General features: G+C 41.7%; 2 protein-coding genes and 1 non-coding gene across 3 annotated transcripts; all 3 read left to right on the top strand.

The window, feature by feature from the left end:
• Positions 1-4,101: 4,101 nt before the first annotated feature.
• cnn2 (calponin 2) lies at positions 4,102-9,913 on the top strand. Its single transcript, XM_020467040.2, has 7 exons — positions 4,102-4,298; positions 6,103-6,224; positions 6,561-6,627; positions 7,289-7,426; positions 7,784-7,900; positions 8,036-8,182; positions 8,375-9,913. The coding sequence occupies exons 1-7, from the start codon at positions 4,236-4,238 to the stop codon at positions 8,654-8,656; spliced, it is 936 nt and encodes a 311-aa protein (XP_020322629.1). The 5' UTR covers positions 4,102-4,235; the 3' UTR covers positions 8,657-9,913.
• Positions 9,914-13,654: 3,741 nt separating this feature from the next.
• LOC109875002 (40S ribosomal protein S15) lies at positions 13,655-15,686 on the top strand. The gene is made up of 4 exons (XM_020467121.2): positions 13,655-13,749; positions 14,131-14,216; positions 14,699-14,933; positions 15,529-15,686. Exons 1-4 carry the CDS (start codon positions 13,747-13,749, stop codon positions 15,640-15,642), a joined length of 438 nt encoding a protein of 145 aa, XP_020322710.1. The 5' UTR covers positions 13,655-13,746; the 3' UTR covers positions 15,643-15,686.
• Positions 14,271-14,406, top strand: LOC116358710 (small nucleolar RNA SNORA35). Its single transcript, XR_004206474.1, has one exon. It is a non-coding gene; the product is annotated as a small nucleolar RNA SNORA35 (small nucleolar RNA).
• Positions 15,687-16,601: the final 915 nt, after the last annotated feature.

The following is a 16,601-nucleotide window of genomic DNA, read 5'->3' as shown; positions in this document are numbered from 1 at the left end:
AATTTCAGGGGTTTTGGTGGCCTTCCTAAGCCATGATTCAGACACGGCTAAGACATCTGGGTTGGCAGAGTGTGCTAAAGCAGTGAATAAAACAAACTTAGGGAGGGGGCTTCTAATGTTAACATGCATGAAACCAAGGCTTTTACGGTTACAGAAGTCAACAAATGAGAGTGCCTGGGGAATGGGTGTGGAGCTAGGTGCTACAGGGCCTGGATTAACCTATACATCACCAGAGGAACAGAGGAGGAGTAGGATAAGGGTATGACTAAAGGCTATAAGACCTGGTCGTCTAGTGCGTTCGGAACAGAGTAAAAGGAGCAGGTTTCTGGGCACAGAAGAATAGATTCAAGGCATAACGTACAGATAAGGGTATGGTAGGATGTGAATACAGTGGAGGTAAACCTAGGCATTGAGTGATGATGAGAGGTATTGTCTCTAGCGACACCATTTAAACCAGGTGAGGTCACCGCATGTGTGGGAGATGGAACAAAAGGGTTAGCTAAGGAAAATTGAGCATGGCTGGAGGCTCTACAGTGAAATAAGACAATCATTAATCAAAACAGCAATGGACAAGGCATATTGAGACAGCTTGCGGGCCGGGCATAGCAGGCTAGCAGAAGGGCCATAGGGGGATGTCGCGACGGAAGAGTCAGTTGTAGCCCCCTCGGTCGGTTACATCGGCAGACCAGTCGTGATGGAGCAGCAGGGCTCCGTTTAGTATAAAGGTCCAGGCCAATTGGCAAAAAAGGTATTATAGCCAAAGAAAATTGGCTGATGGACCTCTTCAGCTAACAGTCCGATATGCTCTAGGCAGTGCTTGCTTCGGGACAGAGACGTTAGCCAGGAGTAGCCACTCGGATACCAGCTAGCTAGCTGTGATGATCCAGGTGAAAAGGTTCAGATCTTGCAGTAGGAATCCGGAGATGTGGGGAAAATTAGTCCGGTAAGCTCTGGGTTGAATCGCGCTGTGCAGAAAGGCAGGAGTTGTCCGGGCTAAAGGTTAGCTGATGACCGCTCGCAGTGGCTAGCTGACTACTAGCTAGTTAGCTGGCTAGCTTCTGTTGGGGGTTCCAGTTCTAAAGTAAAGAAAATAGCAGATCCATACCACATTGGGTGAGGCGGGTTGCAGGAGAGTATGTTGGAGTTGAGGTTAAAAATCTTTTTAAAAATACATGCAAAGAAAATATATATTTACACACACGAGACACGACAAGACGAAGACAAAGACGCCCGACTGCTACGCCATCTTGGAAATCAGCCCTATCCTTAAAAAGAAGCCAATGTAGAGAGGCTAGCACTGGAGTAATATGATTACATTTTGGAGTTTTAGTCAGGATTCTAGAAGCCGTGTTTATCACTAACTGAAATGTATTTAGTGCTTTATCCGGGTAGCCGGAGAGCAGAGCATTGCAGTAGTCTAATCTAGAAGTGACAAAAGCATGGATTAGTTTTTCTGCATAATTTTTTTATTAAGTTTTAGATTTTTGGAATGTTACGAAGATAGGAAAAAGCTGTCCTTGAAATATTCTGCATAGCAGTGAAAGTTAACATTGTGTTTCCGAATGACATCACCAAGAGGTAGAATATATAGTGAAAACAATAGTGGTACTAAAACGGAACCTTTAGGAACGCCTAAACGTACAATTGATTTGTCAGAGAACATACCATCCACAGAGACGAACTGATATCATTCCGACAGATAAGATCTAAACCAGGCAAGAACTTGTCCGTGTAGACCAATTAGGGTTTCTAATCTCTCCAAAAGAATGGTGATCGATAGTGTCAAAAGCAGCACTAAGGTCTACGAGGACAGATGCAGAGCCTTGGTCTGACGCCATTAAAAGGTAATTTACCACCTTCACGGTGGCAGTCTCAGTGCTATGATGGGATCTAAAACCAGACTGAAACATTACGTATACAACAGCTTTTTACATTTTTCTTTTGGAGGAATGGGAGACTCGATATAGGCCGATTCGTTTAAAAAAAATTCCCGGGTGAAAGTTTGGCTTTTTCAAGATAGGCTTTATTACTGCCACTTTTAGTGAGTTTGGTACACATCCAGTGGATGGGGATCGATTTATTATGTTCAACATAGAAGGCCCAAGCACAGGAAGTCGCTCTTTCAGTAGTTTAGTTGGAATAGGGTCCAGTACGCAGCTTAACGGTTTAGAGGCCATGACTATTTTCATGAATGTGTCAAGAGATACTGGATTAAAAACCTTGAGTATCTTTATTGATTTTAGGTCCTGGTAGTTCTGTGCAGACTCAGGACAACAGCTTTGGAGAAATGCGCAGACTCAAAGAGGAGTCCGTCATTTGTTTTCTAATGACCATGAAGTTCATGAATTTATCACTGCTGTCATGAAAGCTATCCTCTCGTTGAATGCTGCTTTTTAGTTAGCTAATATACATTCTGGATTGTTCTTATTCTCCTCAATTAAGTTGGAAAAATTTGATTATCGAGCAGCAGTGAAGACTCATCGATATTGCACGGTATTGTCTTTCCAAACAAGTCAGAAGACTTCCAGTTTGGTGCCGCGCCATTTCCATTCCAATTTTCTGGAAGCTTGCTTCAGGGATCGAGTATTTTCTATATACCAGGGAGCAATTTTTTGTGACAAATGTTTGGTTTTTAGGGTTGCAACTGCATCTAGGGTATTGTGCAAGTTTAAATTTAGATCCTTAGGTGGTTAACCAATTTTTGTACTCTGACGTCCTTAGGTAGGTGGAGGGAGTCTGGAAGGGCATCTAGGAATCTTTGGTTGCCCTAGAATTTATAGCACTGCTTTTGATGATCTTTGGTTGGGGTATGAGCAGTTTATTTGTCGCAATTGCAAACATAATAAGATGGTGGTCCTATCATGACACAAGTTTAAGATGTTAATAATTCAAAAAGGAGTAGGCAGAGAATGGTTGTGGAAAGGCAAAAGGTCAAAACCAGTTCAGAGTCCAGGAGGTACAGAGTGGCAGACGGGCTCGAGGTCAAGGCAGGCATGTACAGAGTCCAGAACAGGTAGGGGTCAAAACCAGGAGGACTAGGAAAAAGGAGAACCGCAAAGGCATAAGAACAAGGGAAAAACCACTGGTTGACTTGGAACATACAAGACAAACTGGCACAGAGAGACAGGAAACACATGGATAAATACACTGGCGAAAACAAGCGACACCTGGAGGGGGTGGAGACAATAACGAGGACAGGTGAAACAGATCAGGGTGTGACAGATCCGATAGTCCAGGAATATGAGAAAAAAACATTTACATCCACAATATTTATTCAATAGGATAAAACTAGATCCAGGGTATGACTGTGACAATAAGCAGTGCCTTAGACCGCTGTGCAACTTGGGAGGCCCTACTAAAATACATTTTGTACATATTTGCATGATTGAGTGTGAGATTGTGTTGCAACCAGAGGTGCCAAGTACTCTCAGGTGGCAAACAAAATGCGACCCAGTATGTACATGTGTGAAAAAAGTTGTTGGTAAGTAGCTAAATGTGTTCAGTATGCCATTTTTCAGTTGAGACTAAGTGTAATGTCATGGAACATCAAGACAATATTACAAAGACTATTGAACCTAATTGAATTGACAACCACACAAACAGTCACCGAAGTGATACAAATGGACACTTGATAATTAATTGATGTTACTATTTTTTTCATCTGTATTTGATGTTATTGTAGACTGTGATTTATAACAGTTAACTCGAGTCATGATCATTTTTCTTATGTGGGCTGAACTAAAATATTACGTTAATTGTTTGATGCTCGAGTGGATATTTTTAACCATGTTCTCATAGCGCTATTAACATTCTCAGTATTCCAAAAAGGGTAAAAACCCTTGAATGAGCAAACGGGGTCCTTTGCACTCTGAAATTTGGCTCAAGAATAGTAGCATTGCGTCATTCAGTAGCTCGTTGTACTTTCGTAGTTCCTCAAACTTTTCCCGACAAAAGACTTAAACGATTACTGCGCGGCTGGCATTCTGGGCCCATAGGATACTCCCACCATCTAGGAATTTGGGACTTTCCTTCCATATAAGGACTTTTTGATGTCAATCACAATCTAGAGAAAGGAAAAGGTGGAGCCTAAAAAATCGTAGAAACGTTTTTTATTGGATGCAAGAGAATTTCTTAAAAGGAAGTGTTTAGTTTACTCTGGAGTTAACTGGAAGAGAAAGGAAAGGAAACTGATACAAAAGTATCCATACGAAAAACAAAGTACTCATTTTATAATCATGTCTGGCTCATCATTTAACAGAGGTCCTGCCTATGGGTTTTCTGCGGAAGTCAAAAGCAAGGTAAGTGTTCACGGAGTCGAGTTAAGTGCGAATGAATCACTTGCCTTGTGTTATACTGATATAGTAGAGGTATATTATAGAATAATTGTTTTATTTATAGAAAAAAGATGTATGCCTAGGTATTTAAGGCTACATAGGCTATGATTTGAAAAGGTATTGACATGGAACGGGCAACTACTTTTTGGAATTATCTAAATAAAGCGCAGGTCTTATCAACAATTACACAAGTTTTACCAACTCCGCACTATGCATATACTTCTGGAAAATATTGTTCATTGATATGATAGAATGATAATACACACACCTATAAGTTCGTTTAGTTTTGGGAAGCGCTTAAAAAAGCATGGGCGTTAACCATGATATTGGCAATGTGGCAAGTTGAAATATGCGATCACATTAGCTTACATAGTGAAACTGGTCAGTACTCTATAGAGTTGTATGTCTTTCATTCATCCATGTCCCTGAGTTTGATATGACCCATCCAGAGGTCACACTGTCCTATCGTGATTGCAACTCCTGCGCTGCGGTGGATTGGGGCCTTGGTGAACGGCAATTGTTTTGCGCTCTGCGCCGACGTGATGCGTGCTTAGACAAATTACTCCACAAAAGTCCAAATAGAAATATATTCTCATTCATAACATATTCAAAAGTTAACCTTAACAGACAGTGCCTGTGTCCTCCATCCAGAACATCAATATCAGTTAACCTACGCCCCCCTCAAGCCAAATATAACTGTTCTATCCCACATGTACTGTAAAAAACAAAAACAATTGGTGCAACCTTTGTTCCTGTCCATTTTTTTATTTTATTGTGTAGGCCTATCTTGTTACACTTTTGCAGTGTAATAGGATAAATAGATTTTTTTTAACTCTGCAAAAGCCCCAAGATCTGGCTCTTATTTAAAATGTATTGTGTCAATGGAGAAGACTAATATAATACAAATTTCTCCTTTATGAAAGACAAACTTCACCCATCATGTTCCAAGTTATGTTGTACAAAAGAATACTCGGGTCCCCACACTGCTACCATAATCCACCTTGGACTCTACAAGGTGTCAAATGCGTTCCACAGGGATGCTGGCCCATGTTGACTCCAATGCTTCCCACATTTGTGTCACGTTGTTTGGATGTGCTTTGGGTGGTGGACCATTCTTGATACACACGGGAGACTGTTGAGCGTGATTAAACCCAGCACTGTTGCAGTTCTTGATACAATTTGTTGCACCTCATACCTGTTCAAAGGCACTTAAATATTTGATCTTGCCCATTCACCGTCTAAATGGCACACATACACAATCCCTCTCTATCCTGTCTCTTCCCCCTTCATCTACACTGATTTGAACTGAATTGAACAAGTGATGACATCAATAAGAGATCATATCTTTCACCTGGTCAATCTGTCACAGAAAGAGCAATTTTTCTTAATATTTTGTACACTGTAAATGCATTATAGTCTCTGTCCTGGGTGAGGGGTCCCATTCTTCCAGTTTATACCATTGGCCCTCGGAACACACTGTACTGGTAGCCAAGTGGTTGTAAATCTTTCACGCCATTTATTCAATGTGTTATTCAATGTGTTTTGGTTAACCCAGACCAAACAAACACCACTGGCCACCAATTGTGTATAATTATTTGAAGAATGCATTGCAGATAATTTTCTCATAAATACCAGTGGAAACAGTCATGTAAAATAAAGTGTAACCAACATGTTACCTACACATGTTTTGGTTGTGCCATCCTTTTCCAAGACTTTAGGTGAAACTTAAAGGCTTCCTCTAATGAACGTTTTACCCCCCCCTTTCCAGATTGCCGGAAAGTATGACCCTCAGAGAGAGGATGAGCTAAGGGTCTGGATCGAGGATGTGACGGGATGTGTTATTGGGGAGGACTTCCAGAAAGGCCTGAAAAATGGTGTCATCCTGTGCGAGTAAGCTTATAAATGGGGCCAGCATCCATCATCATCCTATTTTGTAATGTCACCCTAACCATAATATGTAAAATAAGGCTTTGTTGATCCACGTTGTATTGTTCAGCCAGTGCAGTTAACCGAAGACAACACAAATCATAAACATTCAGCTAGCTACAGCATAATAAACCAAATGATTACAATCATGAATGTCCTGACTGTTCTCATAGTTGTCGGCTTTATTGTACTGTACACAGTAATGATTATGCTCTACAGACTATTTTTATCCTCTGATTCCTTCGGTCGCCTATTGAGGTACTGAAGTCTAAGTCGGCAAGCTCTCTCTTCCTCCTCTAGACTGATCAACAAACTTCAACCTGGCTCTGTGAAAAAGATCAACTCGTCCACCATGAATTGGCATCAGGTGAGCAGCTTGGATTGTTCTCTCTACATTAGACTTGCCAGCACATCAACAGACTTTACTGTACTTTGCCAGGTGGTTTTACAGTTAGAGAATAAATCTGAGCTGTTGTGCTGACCAAGCCTGTTTTTTTTTTTTTACTAACAAAAAAGCAGAGGTAGATTATTATTAGAGGTGCAACTTTCTCTGGACCAGAGACTGTACTGAAGTAGGACATGGGTTAGAGTGAAGGAATAAGGTCCGAGGGGGAGCTGGTGTTTGGCCAATATACCACGGCTAAGGGCTGTTCTTATGTAGGACGCAGCGCAGATTACCTGGATACAGCCATTAGCCGTGGTATATTGGCCATATACCACAAACCCCCAAGGTGCCTTATTGCTATTATAAACTGATTACCAATGTAATTAGAGCAGTAAAAATAAATGTTTTGTCATACCCTTGGAATACGGTCTGATATACCTTGTCTGTCAGCCAATCAGCATTCAGTGTTTGAACCACCCAGTTTATAATGTGGAATACAGTGGGAACTCTGTGTGCAAGAGATATCCGTCTAGCAAAGAATTAAGAAATGTAGTTATGATAACCACTTTATGGCTATGGCATTCCAAAGTTATTGAGAAGCTCTTTACTCATCTTGTCCTCTTATGCGCTTTTCTGTTTCAAGCTGGAGAACATCACCAACTTCATCAAATCCATCCAAACGTACGGCCTGAAGCCCCATGATATCTTTGAGGCCAATGACCTCTTTGAGAGTGGGAACATGACCCAGGTCCAGAGCACCCTGTTGTCCCTCGCTGGCACGGTAAGACTTTCACTATTAAAAACTTTTGAAACTCTATTTTTTTTAAATTATTTTTAGCTTGCACCCCTCATGAGAATAACAACTTCTGTATTTAATTTTAGCCGACGCTTCGGTAATTTCCACTTGCATGAATCGTTTAATATTGTACAGATTAAATGGCTGACCTTGCAGTAATGCTCTGTACCACATGGTTTTATCTTCATAAAGAAGTTCCTGAAGCGAACATAATGGTGTCCCGTCTTTATCAACATATGGTGTAGGAAGTGGGATCCGAATACAACAAGCCCCTAATATTGTGTCCAGTAGTATCTTGACGCATCCAACAGTGTCCTGATTTCTGTACACTTTCCCCTGCAGGCCAAGACCAAGGGCTGCCAGTCCCGAGTGGACATTGGGGTGAAGTACGCAGACAAACAGGAGAGACTATTCGACGAGGAGAAGATGAAGGCCGGACATTGTGTCATTGGACTGCAGGTCTGAGGGCATGGTCGCGGGAAGATATTTAGGGCTGGGTGTACAGAACTTATTCTTTGGGGGGGGGGGGGATTGTAGTTTTCTACTCATTCTTTGTCGTTTTCCCTTTAATAACCGATATGTCTCATTCCGCAGATGGGGACGAATAAGTGTGCCAGCCAGGCGGGCATGAATGCATACGGCACCAGGAGGCACCTTTACGACCCCAAGGCTCACATCCTGCCCCCCATGGACAACTCTACCATCAGTCTGCAAATGGGCACCAACAAGGGGGCCAGCCAGGTAAAATAAAAGTTCTCACTCCATCATCTCACCATGTCTTAAAACTGAATCAAGGTATCAATATTGTCAATGGGGGAACTAACTGCTTCGGTATACTTTGGCTATTTCTAATGGATTCTTGTTTATTCAGATGAGTACAAATATTTTAATTCACTGCTAACTAATTCAACTTTCCCTTCCTCTACTCTTCAGGCTGGCATGACAGCTCCAGGAACCCGCCGTGCCATCTACGACCAGAAGCTGGGCACAGACAAGTGTGACAACAGCACCATGTCGCTGCAGATGGGCTCCAACGCAGGCGCCAACCAGAGCGGGCAGAACTTTGGCCTGGGTCGTCAGATCTACGACGCCAAGTACTGCCCCAAGAATGAGGAGGAGCAGAACGGGGCCGGGGCTGACTACCAAGATGAGGGTTACCAAGAATACAAAGATGACACGGTGCCGGTGTACCAAGAAGAGGGGACGGATTATTAAAAGTGGGTTGTGCTTGTTGAAGATAGTAGAAACCTCAATGAAGGCGTTATCAAAGTTATTCGTTACATAGGATTTTCTACCTTTTGGGTGATCTCCTTCTGGTATTTTACAATAGTTCCCTGTTACCCTCATGAATTACTGGTTAGGACCAATATACACATATCTCACATGTACTATATATTAGTATGTTTTTATATATCTGTTGAAATGGCTATAACTATGTTTTTAAAGTGCAACTGCTAAAGCCAGTGTTTGTCTGAGCTGTGATTAGCTTTTTTTTCCTCACAGGGAATTTTGTAAAGTGCCAAAGCCCCCTTGCCAGTACCCGTCCCGTCCCCCCCCCCCCGTCTTAATGTAAGTAGGTAGATTTCAAAGGGATGGCATTTATGCCAAAGATTTTCATATACAAATATTGCCTAGAATCCATCTAAGATGGGATTAAAAATCATCTGTATTGAGACGGAAAAAGAAAGCTCTTAAACTTTCATCGAAATGTGGATTAAAAATATATATAATTCAGTTCAAAAAATGGATTGTTCCATAGTTGGAGTTTACCCATCCTTGTATTTATATTCCTAAAAGTCATATTGTTAATGTAAACTATTTACATTTCCTTAACTAATGTGAATTTGTTTTAACTGTTTATCTATTCAGTACTTTTACTTGGTAATATAAAAGATGAGATGTTTTGTAGTATCTGTTGAGAATGAGAAAATAATGTCTTTAATGAGACAGTGTTTTGTTCACACATCTCCCATTCTGTTAACTTTTTATGTATGTTGAGTAATGATCATATCATTTAAAAAAAAAAAAAGAAGTTAAAAAAGATTTTTTTTTAGGAGGAAATATTTATTTTGTTTGCATAATCAGAACTGGAGCCAAGGTTGTTTTCTTTGGGTTAGAGTATCTTGGGGGAAAAAAACATTCAGGCTTTCAACATTCCAAGCTGGATACTGGATTCATTTTGTCAGTTGTCTTCATTGTTTAATGTTTTACTGGATTCACTGATGACTGAAAAGAAGACCAGACTTATTTTGAACTCTAACATTCAAAGTGATTTTTATATTTCTGTTTAAAAATGTGTATATATATATATTACCTAGACTGAAGGAAAATGAGCTTTTACTACCTTCGGTATTATATAAATGTATTGTGCTCTGCTTTGGGTCCATCTTTCCAATATAAATGAAAACATCTAACGTTTGGAAGTGTGTGCATGACTAAAGTGAAATAAAGATCGACATTGAATACCAACCAGACTGATGTTACAATTAAAGAGTGTCTCATTAGTTACATGTTTAGCATAACTTGTGCTAGGATCATTAGTTCATGTGGCTTTAGTTAGGGCATTATCCAGCATAAGCAATAATTGTCTAAACCATGTCTGCGTACCATAGCCGGACATACTAATTTCATGGTATGTGAAAAATGCAGTGCTGTGGGGTTTCAGTCATTTGGGTCTCCTAAGGGAATAGAGAAGTATGTGAGCTAAAACACAGCGCCCTCGAACAAGCCTAGTGCTGCTAAATATCTGATTGACAAAGGCACTGCGTTGGTAGCCCTTGCTCTGCTTGACTAGCAGTTGGTGCAGTTGAAGCTGCACATGCGTTGACACCGCAGCAACTGGGAGCACTAGAATACTTTCCAGGTGGTGGGCCAATGAAAATATCAAGATATATGACTGAAGTTATTCTCAACAACTTTAAATGACATTGGCTGGTTCAATGCATGTGACCTTGTTGCCAGCTGTACAATTGTTTTGGACCGCCCCTTATATGAATATCAACCCACAGTATCCGTCTTTTTATTGAATATAAGAAAACTGACAATCACTTTTGTCTTCTGCATGTCTGTAGTTCCTTATCCAGGTTTGGGTCTTTTATCATTATGTAAGATAATGCACGGGTTATAATCTCATACAATAAAACATAAGTAAATAGATTTTTTTTAAATGCAACTAAACATAATCCATATTCTTGTTAATAGGTTGTTAGGATGAGCAGAGACGGATGGCGTGTCTATTTCTTCAGACCCAGTTCATCATGCATTAGGTCACCGGTAGGTTTTACAACAACAAAGCAGGTAGGATTAACTAAACCGGTTTCAAGTGCAGTACATTTTCGGTAAACGCACTCACTGCCTATTGTGCCTAGAGCTGTAATCCGCTTACGTAAGGGCCCCTTGGTTCTGGTCAGGGAGAAGAGCACAGCTTTGGCACCCAGGGCCTTGGTGTCGGCAGTGCCAAGCAGCAGGGTAAGGACTCCTCTACTGAAACGTACCCCACAAGAGTAGTCGTGTCACTGTGGTAGTGTTATAACTGTGCAATAGAGTACCATATTGAGAGAGGGCCCCCTTGTGGATGTTTAATTTTCTAAAATAGCTGATCCGCTTTTTAAACATTTGACTTGAATGGCACCTGACCACATCTTGTCACTTCCCTCTCTCTTCACCATCTCACTCGGATAATCACCCAAAGTCATACTAAACTTGATTGGAAACCTGATACAAGCACAGTCGGGAATATTTACTGTTATTGTACATGGGCTTTGAGTGTGTGCCTGTTTGTCCCACAGAGCTCGCTGTGTCCTAGGACCTTTGGGCTGACGTGGTGTGTGGTGGAGATGATGCACACAGCACTTCGTTACGACATGGACAGGTTCAGGGTGTTGTTCAGAGCCAGCCCAAGACAAGCAGACGTCATTATAGTAGCTGGGACCCTCACTAACAAAATGGCACCTGTGCCCCGGAAGGTATCACCCTGATAATTCTATGTAACAAAAAATGTCCTCCTCCAAAGGGTTGAATGGAAACTGTGAGCATATTTGGATTCATTCCTTGTGGATGTCTTGACCACAGTATCAGTTCCTTGTGTTGTCCTTGTTCCGAGTGGCCTGTATTCTCTCTCTCTTTCCTTTTCGAACAGGTATACGACTAAATGCTAGAACCTAGATATTTGATTTCAATGTTTGATTAAACCCATCTTCATGTGTGTTTTTTTTCTTCTCACATGCATCATGTCTGACGGTCACACTTCCGTGTTAAACATGACCTTTAGTAATCTCACAGAAGCTTGTGGTTTGTTAGCACTAACCTTGTCCTTGCATTCCACTAAATATAACCCATAGTTCAGTATGTTCTGACCACATGGAGCTATAAGTGTTCCTCTCTCAGTTTGAGTTGTGACGTTCTCTTTAAACATGATGCTGCACCACTGCAGAAGGTCATGTGTTGCTCACTTGTCATGGTTGAGATTTTCTGTAACATTCGATCCTGTGAAAGTTACCACAACTTCGGTGCTGACCCAGTACAAAACCAAGAAAGGGAAAGCTACTGTTGTTCAAATCAGCACTTTGATTGATGGTGAGATGTGTAATTGTACATGAGGTATCATGAAAGAAAGTTGGTGATTGACGAGTTGGGTATGTAAAGTAATTTCATGTGAATATGTCATTATTTTCTCTCCATCAATCAGCTGTGCTAATGGAGGTGCCTACTACCATTAGTCTTATGCAGGATATGACCACATTGTTCCAGTAGACATATACACTATAAATACAAAAGTATGTGGACACCCCTTCAAATTAGTGGATTTGGCTATTTCAGCCAGACCCGTTAATGACAGGTGTATAATATCGAGCACACAGCCATGCAATCTCCATAGACAAACATTGGAAGTAGAATGGCCTTACTGAAGAGCTCTGTGACTTTCAACGTGGCACCGTCTAACTAGTCAGTTCAAAACATTTCTACCCTGCTAGAGCTACCCCGGTCAACTATAAGTACTGTTATAGTGAAGTGGAAATGTCTAGGAGCAACAATGACTCAACCCCAAAGTGGTAGGCCACAGAAGCTCACAGAACGAGACCACCAAATGGAAAATCACAGCGGATAAAAAATCGTCTGTCCACGGTTGCAACACTTACTACCGAGTTCTAAATTGCCTCTGGAAGCAACATCTGCACAATAACTTTTCGTCGGGAGCTTCATGAAATGGGTTTTCATGGACAGAGCAAACGCACACAAGCCTAAGATCACCATGCGCAATTCCAAGTGTCAGCTGGAGTGGTGTAAAGCTCACCGCCATTGGACTCTGGAGCAGTGGAAACACGTTCTCTGGAGTGATGAATCACGATTCACCATCTGGCAGTCTGACGGACAAATCTGGGTACAAAGCGAGGTCCATACAGAAATAGTTTGTCGAGATCGGTGAGGAAGAACTTGACTGGCCTGCACAGAGCCCTGACCTCAACACCATCGAACATCTTTGGGGTGAATTGGAACGCCGACTGCGAGCCAGGCCTAATCGCCAAACATCAGTGCCCAACCTCACTAATGCTCTTGTGGCTGAATGGATGCAAGTCCCCACAACAATGTTCGAAGATCTAGCCTTCCCAGAAGAGTGAAGGCTGTTATATCAGCAAAGGGGGGACCAACTCCATATTGATGCCCATGATTTGGAATGGGAAGTTCGACGAGCAGGTGTCCACATACCTTTGCTCATGTATTGTATGTATCAGGTACAGAGAGTTGATACAGCTCTGACGTAAGGCACATTGCAGTAACGAAAGAAGATCAAGCAGATCCGGTACCGCAAATGAGGACCTGTTTCTACATGGTGTATTTACAGCTGATGATTGACATTATATGGTGCAATGAAATATGCTGGAGCAAATTAGGGTTAAGTGCCTTGCTCAAGGGCACGTCAACAAATGAGCCTTGTCGGCTCGGGTATTTGAACCAGTGACCTTTCAGATACTATCCCAACGCTCTAACCGCTAGGCTACCTGCCTTTGTTGGTAAATAATAAAATGCTAATTTATTTTATCTCCTGCCTATGTGCTATTGCATGTCAATGTATTTTTCTGTGAGGACTTTCATGAAAATGGATGGCATTTTACATTTGTTTTTTAGCAGACGCTCTAATCCAGAGCGAGTTACAGTATTGAGTGCAGTACCACCACCTATCGGTTCAGTGAAAAATACAACTATTTTGTATGGCCGGAAATAGATAACCGGATGTCTCTGTGAGTCGCGCGATATTGGGACCAGCGAGAATTCGGAATGTTCTTTTCCCCGGAACATCAGGCAAGATGGTAGGTGACCAAATTTACAAGTACCCGAATATGACAATCTATGTCCATCTCAGCAAAATTATAAAACCTTCTATTTAATAAATCATATATTTCGGTTCATCACCATTTATCAATCGGTACATTGCTAAATTTTAGGATGGAACAAGATTGGGGCACCATAAAGCTTGGGATGTATGCTAATGACACAGGGTAGCCTGCGTCAATGCTTTTCACCGAGTCACGTTTTCTCTTTTAGAGACTTGAGTTCGGCACGAAATCCCGACTAACACAGTCGCTAGGAATGTTCTAACGTATTTCACAGCAAATGCCCTGTTCAACATATAGCTGTTGTCGTTGGGACACGATATCCACTGCGTTGAAGTAATTTGCGTTGCTTCCTAGGCGGAAGTTGAGATCAAGAAGAAGCGTACCTTCAGGAAGTTCACCTACAGAGGTGTGGACCTGGACCAGCTTCTTGACATGTCCTAGTGAGTAAACCAACCATTTCACTACTCCACCACGATATTTGTCCAAATTGGTGGTTGCATTGTGGTATGTCGGTGAAAGCTCAGCTTCTACCGTGAGTGTATCCATCATACCAATGCTATATGAACCCCATCTTGCAGAAGGGTGAAAGTCTGGCAGTGGCACTCACTCTTTCGAAAGTTGGGTACATTTATGAATGTGCTGTGTTCTGTCATTTGTTTTCAACATTTTGCATTTCATACAAATCATTATGTAATGAATTGGGCTTTGACTAAATATGTTCACTTATGGCCAACCAGTTTGAGGTTAACATGTAGTACAATTAGTGAAGGAACACTGACTCTGGCAGTCAGGATTCATTGTAATTTTTCATTAAACTCCCCTGTAAGTCTTCAGTCTGCTATTTGAAGCTGATGTTTTAATGTGCATCTGAAAATATCCCGGATGGAATTATGACCATACACCCCCCCCCCCTCCTTTCCAGTGAGCAGTTAATGCAGTTGTACTGTGCCCGCCAGAGGAGGAGGCTCAACCGTGGCCTTCGCCGCAAGCAGCAGTCCCTCCTGAAGCGTCTGCGTAAGGCCAAGAAGGAGGCTCCCCCCATGGAGAAGCCTGAGGTGGTGAAGACTCACCTCAGGGACATGGTCATCCTGCCTGAGATGGTCGGCTCCATGGTCGGCGTGTACAACGGCAAGACCTTCAACCAGGTTGAAATCAAGGTGAGGTTTGGGGGAGATCGCTGGACTCACATACTCAATCATGGACTCTTACTGACAGTTGTGGCTGCTTTGTGTGATGTCTTGTCTCTACCTTCTTGCCCTTTGTGCTGTTGTCTGTGCCCAATGTTTTTGACATGTTTTGTCCTGTCATGTTGTCTCAGTTCTCTATGTTGTGTTGTCTCTTGTCGTGATGTGTGTTTTGTCCTATATTTTTAATCCCATCCCTACAGGAGGCATTTTGGTAGGCTGACATTGTAAATAATAATTTTTTCTTAACTGACTTGACTAAGTTTAAAGTTTTTATTTTTTATAAGTACACCTAGCATGGCTGGCCTCCTGAGATTGTAATTGTAAAATGGTTTGCTTTTTGCTGGTTTCCTCAAACTCTTGCCCCTCAAGTGCACGCGATGAATCTAAATTTCTCACCTTTTGCAACAACCCCTGATTTGTCATGTAACACTCATTCTTCAGGTATTGTATAGTGTCAACACACTAGAGAATGTTGTTACTATTTAGTCACGGTTGTTTTCTAGCTGAAATGTCAAGTAATCAGATTGTCCTGCTCAACACTAACTTTGTACATTTCCCTCTCCAGCCTGAGATGTGTGGCCACTACCTGGGGGAGTTCTCCATCACCTACAAGCCAGTCAAGCACGGTCGTCCCGGTATCGGAGCGACACATTCTTCCCGTTTCATCCCACTGAAGTAGAATGGCTGTGGTCTTTGTATAAATAAAATTTGAGTCCCCACACACTTGTCTGTTGGCTTTCAATTAAAAAATGTTTGCTTGAATTGTGACATGAGAATTTCTCTTCTCCATTGGGCATGGTTTGAGTTACCCTAAAGGAATTTGGTTGTAAATTGCCTTGAGTACAGCAAATGCATGAAATATGTGAACTTAACTGCCCACAGATTTTTTTTAAACTCTTCGTGCTTGTGCCAATGCATCAAATTAATTGGATCCAGTTTGTTTAATGGGCAGAGCTGAACTGTTGGTGCCTGTGCATCAACACCTGTTTGCTGAATTTGCATAAAAATAACTACCACTGTAAATGGGTAAAATGAGGTGGTCTGATCTATTAATGTATTTTGTTCAAAGAACATGCGTACTCAACACACCCCTAGCTCGCACTGGCTGGTGCATGTCTAGTAAACTGAATTGTATAAAGGCAAAATGGGCCTTCACACATCTGCATCTACTTTTTCCAATGCAATCTTGTCATTTACTGCTTGGGGAAACTCATGTCAATACCTACTGGTTACATTTGAGTGCATACAATTTGTTATAAGGAATAATTGTCTCATATCCAACCAAATCAAGATGTCTGGTTAGGCTTCGCTCGTGCAGCATCACTGCCGAAGAGGAGCCCAGGTTAAAGGTTGCTGGGTGTTCTTCGTGATCTACGTTTACGTCTAGCCGCATTGTGATTAGCGTCATGGCCGCAGCATTAAGACTTCCGTTTTTCTTAATATTGCCTTCAAAATAAAAGTCGGCGTTTTAACGCAATGTGTATGATACGAAATCATTCTTGCCGCTTTTCATAGTGTATAATAGCGGCGGATTGGCCATCTGGCAATGACAGATTGGCAAGACCATGTTTTCGGTGGGTGGGCTGGACGAAATTCACACATGAAAACAAACAAAAAAATGTAAGAAAAAAACAAAGG

Source organism: Oncorhynchus kisutch, linkage group LG30 (assembly GCF_002021735.2).
Source record: "Oncorhynchus kisutch isolate 150728-3 linkage group LG30, Okis_V2, whole genome shotgun sequence".
NCBI classification, from domain to species: Eukaryota; Metazoa; Chordata; class Actinopteri; order Salmoniformes; family Salmonidae; genus Oncorhynchus; species Oncorhynchus kisutch.
The sequence above is the reverse complement of the archived record's forward strand: the minus strand, read 5'-3'. Positions and strand labels throughout refer to the sequence as shown.